This window comes from Anas acuta, chromosome 5 (genome assembly GCF_963932015.1).
Source record: "Anas acuta chromosome 5, bAnaAcu1.1, whole genome shotgun sequence".
Classification (NCBI taxonomy): domain Eukaryota; kingdom Metazoa; phylum Chordata; class Aves; order Anseriformes; family Anatidae; genus Anas; species Anas acuta.
In genome coordinates, this window is record NC_088983.1 from 58,525,965 (window position 1) to 58,538,307 (window position 12,343).

General features: G+C 37.2%; 1 protein-coding gene across 2 annotated transcripts in view; it reads right to left on the reverse strand.

The window, feature by feature from the left end:
- Positions 1-12,343, reverse strand: part of CSTF3 (cleavage stimulation factor subunit 3) — a 49,192-nt gene continuing 36,849 nt past the window's right edge. For both annotated transcript variants that reach the window (XM_068685078.1, XM_068685077.1), the window contains 13 exons: positions 11,812-11,889; positions 11,445-11,607; positions 10,808-10,917; positions 10,251-10,367; positions 9,086-9,160; positions 7,647-7,790; positions 7,445-7,547; positions 6,023-6,092; positions 4,488-4,683; positions 2,536-2,689; positions 2,075-2,169; positions 1,878-1,938; positions 1-695 (listed from right to left, as the gene is read on the reverse strand). In XM_068685078.1, coding sequence (XP_068541179.1) covers positions 493-695; positions 1,878-1,938; positions 2,075-2,169; positions 2,536-2,689; positions 4,488-4,683; positions 6,023-6,092; positions 7,445-7,547; positions 7,647-7,790; positions 9,086-9,160; positions 10,251-10,367; positions 10,808-10,917; positions 11,445-11,607; positions 11,812-11,889 — 1,569 coding nt within the window. In that variant the 3' untranslated portion in view covers positions 1-492. The remainder of the gene's footprint in view (positions 696-1,877; positions 1,939-2,074; positions 2,170-2,535; positions 2,690-4,487; positions 4,684-6,022; positions 6,093-7,444; positions 7,548-7,646; positions 7,791-9,085; positions 9,161-10,250; positions 10,368-10,807; positions 10,918-11,444; positions 11,608-11,811; positions 11,890-12,343) is intronic.

The window sequence follows — 12,343 nt, forward strand, 5'->3', positions numbered from 1 at the left end:
TTATCGATATCCTTTTATTTTAAAGGAATGTTTTTTCCATTTTCAACTACAAAACAGATTCCATACATTCTGCCATAAATAAAAACAAACAATAAGGCAGGACACTACATGAACAAACTGAGAACAACTGTCTTCCAGAAAATGTGAATTAAAAATGCTTCACAATTATAAGCCATCCAGTTTTTAAAATAAAACTGTTGAAAACCCACAAGATTTCAAGTGGTAGATGTGAACACCCTTGAAGAACAAAATGCAGTTTAGACATTTCGCACTTTTGGTTTTGAAAACCTAGTTTTGTTCAGAGCACGTTCTAAGATTGTTCTGTCTGTTTTCAGATCAAGAGCCAAATAGGAGAAGAGGCACCACAGTAACAAAACCATTTTCAAGATTTTTTTTTTTATTTGCAGCTGTCCCTTTTAAATGCTTGACTTTTAAGAGACTGAAAAATTCAATGCAAGTCTTTGTCTATCACAGTAGAACTCCAACCTTGTTTCACCGGATTCTCTTTTGTTGTCGTGCTCTGTAAATGTCGTGTACAGGGGGAACTACCGATCCTTTCTCCTCATCGTCGTCAGAATCTTCATTTGGTCTCTTGACACCCTTGTTGAGCATAGCATTATTTTCCACAGGTCCGTTGCCTTCCACAGTTATTTCAGGTAGGCCTCCAGTAATTATTCGCACAGCTTCATCAACGGCTTTTGAAAGAGAAAAAGATGACTTGAATTTGGAAAAAGAAATGCCCCGATTTCAGCAAAGTTGAGTACAATTTCAGGTATGTTTTTGGAGTAAAGAAACAAAGGAGTAAGTGTTAACGTGCATGCAAACAGGGACACCAAGGTAGACGCGTTTTGGAGATTTCCAGAACATGAGACACGTTCCAGACATGAGACATGTCTACACTGTTATCTTACAGCTGCTAAGCATTGACTCCCAACTGTCTAAAACTCTCAGCTATGGCAAACACTCATTAGAAAGTAAATGCTGCTGCTTCAGCTTGAGACCTCCCTCTACATAAGTTTGTGAGGTCAGCTGCAAGCCTAATGAAAGAGGAAAGCCTCCTTGAGCGACTGTACACCTAGTTCGTGATTCATCAGCAAGTATGCATAGCAAGTCAGTTTCTGCTTATAAACAGAAAAGGCTTCAAAAATAACCTGCATAATTTAAATAAGTGTTTTATTTTCCCTCTAAAGGAAATCCTAGCTTTCTGTCTGATCAGTTGCTTCTTCAACTATCAGAAGAACTCAAAGTAGCATATTAATTATCTCCCGTAGTTTACATGAAGCCTGGGGTATGGATCTGTCTTTTTTTCATATTTTAGAATGCTATTTCTGTTGTAGGAGCTAAGAAAACATTGTTCTTGTCTTGTTTTCAATCACTGCAACGATGTGCAGTCAGAGTTAGACCTACCAACGAACAAATTTAGATAGCCAAAGACTAGGAAGTCTATAATTAGGTTTGCTAAATACCTAGCAAGGTATTAAGCATTGTAAAATATAACCATGCTGCAAATCTGTAATTTAATTATAGTTATTATGCTGCTCGAAATAATGCACTACTTCTTTTAAAGGATATTCCTTTTAAAGGCTATTCTGAAAAATCTTCATTTCTTTTAATGTTCACCACCACAATGATATTTTTTAAGCAGCAGGTGGTGATTTTCAGCTTTTTTACTCTTTACTGATCTCCACTCACAGTTAAATGTACAAACATTTCTAGGTCGATTCCAACCTACAAACAGCCAATTCACCTGGGTACTTTTAAATAATAATTATACATCAGCATCTATAAATGAGGTCTGGGTTTTAGACAGTAATATCCATATGTAAAACAAAGTCATGCAGCACTACTACAGACTCTAGAGTGAACAAACAACTTACTGTCTGGCAGTTTGCATCTTCTAAATATCTCCATGAGCTCATCCACTTGAACAAAGGGACCCTGATTTGTTAAAAAATAAAAAAAAAAAAAAGGTTTTGTAGATTATTTTGAATAGAGTGCAACATACCCTGGTTCTGTCAAAATAGAATCTTGTGTAATTTTTTTTTTTAAGTTTTCAGAATTCTTTAAAACAAACCTGAAAACAAACAGGAGGTGGCAGGAGCTTCATTAAAACTACAGCTGCTGGTGGAACAGGAAATACACCACCTGGTACAGGATGTAAACCTGGGGCTGTGGGAAGAAAAACTATATGAATACAGTGCAAGACAGCTATACTTGTATTGCTTTAACACCATTATTATTGGGTGCAAATAATTACTACCTCGTCACTTTTGCCTCTACTAATTACATACTGTTTAGTCCCTGATCTAGTCTATGAGCAGCATGTGTAACAGGTTATTACCATTTACCAGACCCCAAACTACTTGTACATACTGCCTTTAGCAATCCAATTAAACAACAGCCTAAAATGTAAGTACAAATTTAGGTGACTGAAGACTATAGGAAGTCTCTATGATTAGGTTTGCTAAACATCCCAGTTAGTATCTTGCTGTTAGGTGAGCTATAGCCACTTTGGACCGAACATATTTGACTTACGTGCTAAGTGTCTTGGCTGGAATGGAATCATTTGTTGAGTGTCTGGTTTTGGATATTCGGGCTTTCTGTCTACTTCATCTTTGAGAACAGGCACAATGGACGGTGCAACCACAGGGTCTGGAATTATAGCTGCCAGCTTGGCACGAGAGACATCCTGCAAAAGCCAATTAGACAGCACTGAACTTGGCAGTATCACTTGTTTAAATTACAGAACAAAACATCTCTCTAGACAAGTCACTTATTCTCACTTTGTCGTAATTATAATTACAGATGTCCTCTTAGAAGACCATCTGGGCAAAACTTGCATATTGTCATTGTACATTTCAGTCCTACAGTGGGGCTGTTCAGCTGGGAATAGAAACACCTAATTTTGTTACAAAATGGGACTGTATTTATCATTTTTGGATGGCTCCTTTTTTTAGGTTAAAAAGATTTAGGTGAACAGGTGCAGACCACTAAGCTTCACAACTATCATTTCTCCCTCATTTCATTCCCTAGATTGCTTTAGCTGGAAAAGAAAGCAAGCATATGGCAGTTAGCAGGCATGCAAGGCATCAGTTCAAATTCTTATATTTTGGCATATGACAAGCAACAGAAATCAGCCCAAGGGCTGAATAATCTTAAGTACACCACCTAGCATGCATTTGTCAAGACATATGCTCTTGCAAACACACCTGTAACTCCAAAATGTCTTTGTCATGATTACTTTAAAAGAAAAATATTCAATGGCTCAGTGTGACTCATTTCCACCTATCAGGTTATTTTAAGGTTGTGAAGATCAACAATTCAGCTGTTTTGTTGACTTCAATGACTTTTTTTTCTTTCTTTACACATACTACTTTTTTGTATAAGAAATAAATGAAAGCTGAGGCACTATTTCTGAGTTAGGAACTGAAGGTTTACTTCCCATTCACATAAGTGGGCAACAACAGTTCCTCCAGCAGAGCTGATTTCTGCTTCTCTGGCAGCCTATTTTACATCGTGGTACAAAGAAACACAACATCTAATTGCTTACCAAAGCTTTATGGACTTGCACAGGACTAAAATACTAGTTAAAATACACGTTGTCAGAAATGAAACAGGAGACCACCAGCTACAGGCTTCTGGCCTAGAATTTAAATTCCAAACAGCAGCATTGAAGCACTTAGACCATAATAAGCAACTGAAAAAAACAGGCAGCCACTGATCTCTACAGGTAAGTCTCCTCAGTCATTTGTAGGAATCACTGGGACAGTTTGTTATTTCCTTTTGATACGGCTCTCAATGAAGTGAAAGGGGTTCTGCCAACTGGAGTGGAAGGGCAGTCAGCAGCATTTCTTTCATCCTGATTCTCCTACCTTCAAAAATAATTTTGATTTTTGAAGGAGTTCATGTTTAAGTCCAAAGCAGAGACCTGTAGCTGAGCGGTGATGTCATTAACACATCAACTTTTCAATGGAAAAATGAGAGGTAAATACAAATGCATGAGGTTGCATCTGTTTGTCATACTTCTTGCCCCTTTCTGCACTTGGCCCACAATGCCTGGCACCGCTGCCCAACAATACTGTCCCAGGGGAACCCAATTAGCTCAGTTTCTATCGAAGTCTTAGACTGAAAATTAAATTCATCCCTGGTATAACCTGGGCGGAGTTACCACATTCTGGCCCTATGCTTTCATTTGCTGTCTTTTCCCAGCAGGTTTCCATTTAACATGCCTCAAGATCAAAACAAGTTAAAAAGTAAAAGCACAGTTTTGCTTTCATTGTAGCACAGTGCCAAGAAGTAGTCAGAGCAAACCTGCTAGAGAGGACACAAAGAAGACAAGGGGGAAGCACACCAGGCCTGTTTTACCTACTTTTCTGTCAAGCAAAAAAAAAAAAAAAAAAAGTAAGAGAAGTGCTAAACAAGGAACTGCTGAATTTTGCTATGACTGAAAAGCATAATAACGAATGTAAGCATTGTTATCCACTTACCTTATAACCAAGAGCCTTAAGTTCACTTGCAGAGCAAGGGTATAAGTCCATGAACTTATACCTGTCTACGAGCAGGGCTGTTTCTTTACCCTCATATTCTTCCTTGAATGCTGTAAACCTTCGTTTTTCAACTTTCAGTATACTAGCTAGATCACCAATGTTACTTTCAAAAGCTAAAAACCGAGCCCAGATTTCTCTGTAAAAGAAAAAATAAACAGACAGTTGCTGAAGGAGGAAGCAGTAGTGAAAATTCCCCATTATAAAAACTCACAAGATGAGGTAAATCTGAGAACACATTACCATTTTAGTATTTCTTTTCAATGCACCTGTAGCATGCATTACTTTCCCAGTGTTTTATATATTTTTGTAAAAACTTTCAATCTAGTGGATTATAAAGGACTTTAAACACTACCCATTCAGCTTATCTCTGCGGTTGACCTTTGTCACGAAAAGAAAAAGATTGCTGGAGTAAATGGTTTCAGCATTTGAGGGAAGCTTTGATCATTAATGTAAGATGCACAAACTACTCAGACTACTACTACTACCACCACCACCCAGAACTTCACTCATCCCGCATGTGAGGGAATTTTCAATATAGAATACGAGTTAATTCATCTTCATGGATGAGCATATTCTAGGAGGCAAGAGCAATATCCCAAAAACACGATAGGCACTACTTTAAAATTTTATGTAGCCAAAAATGTATATAGTCCCTGCTTGTTGCTTTGTGCAAAATCTCATGTGTAACATAAATAATATCTGGCCATATTTCTGGACTTGAATAAACTTTCATTTGGAGTTCACCTTTGAAGAAGATCCAGCTTTTAAATCATCTATTTTGTTTTCTTTTTGCTTTCAAAATATGCATAAAATATTTCTTACAAAAGGTGAGAATTAAAGGGTAGAATGACCATGGACAGCAGTGCAGTGTTTCAATTCTTAGTTTTGATGCTTGCATCTACCAGAGTAATAATGGTAAATGCTTGGAATGCAAAGGGGTTGTTAACCATCTATTCAAATAAATTCAAATAGTAGTAATGAAAATGTGCCAGTGAGTGGCAAATCCAAGACTTTCCTAATTCTTTCACTGTTTTACTTTTGGTTCGTTGGGCATTATTTAGCATCTTCCTCAATAAATTCCTGACTCACTTTCTGTAACGTAATGCTCTGTCAATGAAAGATGTCCTCAGCTCCCTCTCCCCATTTATCTAAAGCAGGCACCGAGCGATATGTCTCATTAGCCATGCCACCTGCTAAAACTACTGAATCCTTACCCAGCAGGAGCATTTTGCACTCTGTCCTCAACAATCCTGTCTCAATGAGATTTTAAAATCAATGAATGAATCTCACTGCAAGTGGGATAGGAACTTACACATATCTGTCACAGTTGCTGTTATTTTAGACAACATTAAGAGGGAAAGGAACATCTCTAGCTAACTTTGTCCTACTCATTTTTTTCTGTTTCTTTATGATCTTTGTAGTTGAAAGGGGTTATGTGTCTTTTTAGTGTAGTGAAACTGCTTTTGCAGACATACCCAGATTTCTCAGGTGGGAGGCTCCCTGAAGTTAAAACACGTTCAAACAAAACTCTTGTATTATTGTCCTCTAAAAACAGAAAGAAAAAAAAAGTCACATTGAGGAAAATATATTAGAGACAATTTAAAATAATTTCAACACATACACTGAATTAAATAAAAGGATGACATTCTGATACCTTGATCTGATTTTCAGTAAGGAGAAAAAAACCTGAACACCTACATGAAACTAACACTGTCAATTTCTACTGTGAATTGGTTATTTGCAAATCTCATTTTGTTGTAGCAACAAACCTAATATAGGTTCTTTATAATGGCACAGCTATTATTTGACATATCTCCAGGATCTCTGTTTTATTTTCAGTTTTCCTTAATTACCATAACGGCACATCCTAGTATTTTTAATTGGGCTCTTCGATCAACGTAATTCTCTGTTGTATGTTCCTCAGAAGCCCTCCAAAAATTACTAGACCTGGTTCCCGATGAGCAGTTAGCCCTTGTATGTTGCCAACTGGAGGAAAGGAAAGGAATGGTTGGTTGGTTTGTTTTTTTAAAACTGCGAGGTTCTGTCCTGACTTACTAAGTATTTTACCACATCTTACATTTACCGAAGTTCAGCAATCCTTTTTTTTTCCCCTCCAGTAAAGCCTGCCAGTTGCTAAGAGAGAGCAGTACACTCATGAGTTTTGAGAAAGTTTTTGTGACGGTGATCTATGGAAAGGCATTTTGTATGTTCATGTAGACCTACAATAATTTCTTGCAACTTGAAATATACCTTAACTTGAAAACTAAATTTTATGCTTACAACCGACAGAAGAAAAAAGCTCTACATCTATTCAACCTTTCAGAACCTGCAAAAAAGGTACTGCACTGTAGTCTGCCAGGAGAACCTCACGTGCCTGATACCTACAAAATACCCTCAAAGGTTCAGAAGTAGAGCTGCCCGCAGCCACCACTCACCCCAGCCACATGGAGGCTTTCTCACAAAATTCAGCTAGCAATTCATACTAAAAACCAGAAGGGCTTGTGTTACCCCCATTCGTTGTTATACCACAAATACCGAGGTAAGGTACTGAACACTTGAAGAAACACCAGAAGAAATCTGAGTATCTCAGAGGTATCTGGCAGACGTGAGTGGGCAGAGGAAGAGCCTGAGGACAAATGCTTCTTGCCTCTTTTAATGTCCCCCTTCCTAGCTCCCCACAAAACATCCACTGCAGCAGTTCCACACAATGGTCTGGGTCAGCCCCTGCTCCCCACAGCAGAACAGCAGTTTTTTTCAAATTAATTGCTGAGTTTTACAAAGAGGTTTCATTGCTCTTCATGGAGAATTAAAAGTAAAATACAAAGAACTCAGCCTGGACCCATACTCACAGAAGGCAGATTAATGCTTCATTAGATGTCTCAACATTTAAAGCTTACCATTAAGGTGAGACAGGTAGTCGATATATGCCAGCACATATTCTGGAATGTCCCCGTATTTCTTCAGCCCCAGCTCAAAAATCTTAAAGGCCACAGACTTATCCTGCAAACATTTATTTAAAAAAAAAAAAAGCTCATTAGCTTCAGTGAGATGCACACCCTCCCACAATTCTCGGGTACCAAACGGAGCAGGCAGAATTACCTTACTACAATAATACTCCATTAAAGCTGCTGTAACATAGACATGGTGGCGGGTCCGGGCATCTTCTCTTGCTTTCTTAAATATCATTCTTCCAGATTTTATGCCTTCTGCTCGCCTTGCAAATTTCATATATTGGATATAAACCTAAAATGCATGTTAGCATTATATAGTATCAGTGCTAACAAAGAATACTAGGATATAAAGACTTTTTGGCTGTACCTGGAATAATCCGTATTCACAAAATACAGATAAGAAGTCATAATAGAAACAAACAAGATTGTGTTATGCCTCTGTGTCACAATGCTATAAATACTGAGGTAAAGCTTTTTATATACTTGTTTTAAAAATGGAAAGTGCCTAAGATCAATCCCCTGAAATGTAAATAGTTAACAAACATATGATTTAAGGCAGGGTAAGTGGATAAACCTAACTTCAGAAAATGAAGGACTTACAAAAATGACAATATTCCAATAAAGTCGAGAAATTATAAGATTAAAGAGTTGGCAAAAGGACCATTTAAGTATTTTACTGTATATTATGGGATCCAAACCAGAAATCATTTTATCTGTGAGTATTTATACCTACTCAAAAATAATGAATGCATTATTTAATTCATTGGCCAATTTGTGATTTGCACTTCTTTGGAATTTAATATTCTTCCACTCAGAATTAGATCACAAATAGCAGCATTCCTCAAATGGGAGGGACTGGTATGTGTTTTCTCAGAAAATGTGTGTTAGGAAAGCATTGTGATTCTGAGCTTGATGAATAAACATGTCAGTAAATTGATACCTTTCCTCTGACAATGACCTGTTTAATTTTAGACCTCAGACCTTCTTCTTCCTTCTCATGCTTTGTCATGTCTATAAACCACGTCACTTTTTGAGGGCAGGTTACCTTCTCACACCATGTGTTCAGTACTGGCACAGCTGGCACTATGAATGATGCTGTTTACTACGTAAGTAGATGTACAGCAATAAACTTTAATACTTATATAGTGCATTACAAATTTATTTGCCAACTACACATACACAGAAAGGTATTTATTACTTTAGGGAGGGCAATGGGCAAAAGCAATGTGCTTTTAATCAGTTAAGGAGAAGCAAAGTGAAATTTTAGTTGGGCCAACAACACATACACCAATTCTTATGAGATGCTTCATAAAATCTTTAACATCTGACATCTTCATAACTTGTTTTAAGAGATTCTCCAAAAGACACAGAGGAGAAATATGCACATGGCTTAGTGTCTGAATGGATTAAAGCCTCTAATTATCAACCCTGCTGAAATTTTAATCTAATTCTGTCATCTCAGTACTCCACCTGCTCAATCATCCTTGCGACCCAATAAACTCATGTAAGTACTTCCCTATTCTCCGAGTGCACTCAGGTGACTGTCTATGCAAATCTGGAAAAATTCAATACTAAAGCTCATCTTACCAGAGTGGGATCGATATCTTCAATAGCCAAGAGTCGATTATATATGCTGTGTACTTTCTCATACTTCATTCGACTCTAAAGTAAAGAAAAAGGAAATACAGAATGCTTGGTAATACCATTACAAACCACCTGTGAGAATGCAAAAATCAATCTAAAGAAAAAAATACATTTTTTGTTTCTTTTTTTTTCCTCAGTTGGACACTACGTATGTCAATCATTTTAAACTGATGCATTTTTTTTTGTCTTGTGCAGTCATTTCTTTACTTTCCACATCCTGTTTTTACCAGTGCTTACATACATGCTTTCCTAGAGTCTCTGTTGTCTTTTTTCTAATTTTGTAGTACTGCAGCAGAACTGACATTTTAGGTGTTTGGGATTTGAAGACTGTTTCCTTCGTCTTCAACTAAAGGTAACTTGCAGAGCATCTAGGAAGACCACCTTCACTTTAAAACCTACACATTCCAAGTAATCCATTCTGTTCTCTGCCAGCTGCAGCCCTCCAAGCTGCATGGTGCAACCTTTAAAAACTTTAATAGCCAGTATGTTTAGGACACAAGAGGCTGCACTGAAAACCAAGGATTTTTCTTTTAAGCGCAAAGATTTGTTGGCTTTTGTCCTCAGGATCTTCCTGCAAAGACTTTCATGTTACAGTAAGTGGGCAAAGTACATCCTACAGAGGATTCTATAGTCCTCATCTGATCAGTGGGAAATTGTCCTCATTTCTGATGGTTCATGTGCAAAAACAACCCTTGCTGGGGCATTACTCATCAAGTCTATGTGATACAGTGGTAGCCATGGAAACACAAACACTAAATCCCCCAAAATTGGACAGGAAAGGTGTTCTTTTCCTCCATTTTAAAAATGAAGCTGATGTTCCAGTAAATGTAAATTGATCGGTTTTTCAACTTCACAGTAGTTTGAAAAATAGTTCATATTTAAGTGGAAAGGCACTAGATTTTCGAAAGAATTATAACAAATACTGCAGGCTGTTTCTCCCCATTTTGTCAGCTCAGTGTCAGAAATTCTGAGTGAGGTTAAGGCTAGAAAAAAATCTGCAAATTAATTGTACAGAAAGTCCGTGTATTCAGTATGTTTCAAATAAATGACATTATTGAAGAAAGATGCCTTTGTGTTTTAATATCAGTACATCACTATTTTGGCTCACCTCTTCATAATCTGCGTATGCAAAATAAAGAAGCATATTCTTCTTTAGTAAAGTGCTGATCGCTCTTTCATAAATATTAGCAGCCTCATCACTGAAAAGTTTGGCATTGTTCATGTCCTGTTACAAAATGAATATGATATCTGTTCAACACTTGTGACAGTGAAGGCCCATCTATGGAATGTCTTCTCTGCATGAGAAATTAATGCAGAGCGCCCATACAATGCTCCAATAAAAAGATGCTCATCTCCCCAGTACTTGAGAAATCACTACAGCAAAATAAATAAATAAATAAATAAACCACAACAAAATAAACCCAAACCTAAACCTGGCCAACAGGAAAATATATATTTTTATATAAATCTTATTATCCCAGATGCAAAATAAATAAATCAATCAATTTAGTAATAGAGCCCCAAATGTAAAATTCTGAACATGACACAAGATTCTTGAGACTTTTTGCTCCCCCCTTGGTTCTTAAATATTTGAGGAAAAATTAACAACAGTAGACTGCAGTGCAGCAATTAAATGAGAAAGAAAGCTAACAGTAATCTCCTTACCCCTTTTTCAGCTAGCAGCTTACTAGATTGCTCAAGATACTGTGCAGCTTCATACCAGATATCTGGGTGATGTCCCAGAACCAAAAGGCATTGCTCATAGGCAAACATAACTAGGAGGAAAAAACGTAAGAAATATTCCTTGTATATTACTGCAGAAATAGTACTACCTTGCACAATGAAATACAGAAAACAGTGAATAAATAAACCACCGTTAACACTAATGGGCTTTGAACAGAACATTCACAATTGCAGCTCTTCTGTATCATCTGGAACTTCATGAATCCCAACCAGCAGCTAAACCCTGCCTCATCCACAGAGGAATAAACAGAAATCATCCAGAAACATCAGCCATAACGTTGGGCTGTGATCCAAAATTTTGTGACCTCTACTGAGATCAGTGGCATACGACTACAGCGCTGTACCCAAATCCATGTACTGCTTTCAGATTGAATTGAGTAAAAACTAAACATTGTTTAAAAATCACGCCCACACAGTTCAAGACAGACAAGAAAAAAAATCTTGACTGATTTCTGCTAAAGCAAACTCCGTGAACACTAAAACATCTTTATTTACACTGGAGGCCATTCACTGAGCTAAGACATACAATTCTACACAGCCCAGAGCAGTGTCTGATTACCTCTTTTTGTTATGAGAGTTTGATCTTCTGTGCGTAGCGGGTTGCTCTTTTCCCACTGGATGTATTTCTTCCACATGTCTACCTGCTGAGCCTCTTGTGGGGTATTTTGTGGGGGGACAGAAGGAGCATTGCGGTCCAGGCCTTTCATAACTGTCTCATATTCCTGAAACAGAAACAATGTTTTGAACACTGGATTTAAACCTACAAGAAACTAAAAATCTTAGTTTATTTTTTATGAAACTGATACAAATATTTCAGCGTACCAACCTTATTAATCTAACACACATTTTGTTTTAAAATAAGAACCAAATTTAGAGCTAGTTTGTAGAATTAAATAGAACAAAGAAAAGTAAACAGAAGTTTGTACCTTTGCTACACGCCGTGCATTCATGTAATCTCTACTCCTGTCTTCAATCATCTTCTTAGCTAAATGAATATTGATTCCCTGGAAAAGGGTGAAAAAAAGAAATTGGGAGTATGCAATTTCGATGTGGAATTTCTGAATCTCAATTTATTCAGAAAATAGCTATAAAGGGTATGCTAAAGGGAGCATGAAGGTCAAAGTTATTTTAAAATACTGATCTCAAAAAGTTCTGGATATTTCTTCACAAACATCACAAAGGGGCAAGAACTTATTTGCGAGGGAACACATCCAATGCAAAAAAAAATCAGGTGACCTAAAACACCTCAGTATATTTTTAATCTTATCACTTACAGCTTTCAAGATGCAATGAACTTTACATAAAACTGATGGGGGAGAAAGCAGAGGAAAGAATGGGTCTTTGAATTAGTTTTTTTTTTTAAATCATGGTCAATGCCCAGGCAGATTCACAGCTCCCTGCCTCGCTACTGCCTGCTGTTCACTGGGCGAACACACAGACAGCACAGGAGCAATTCAG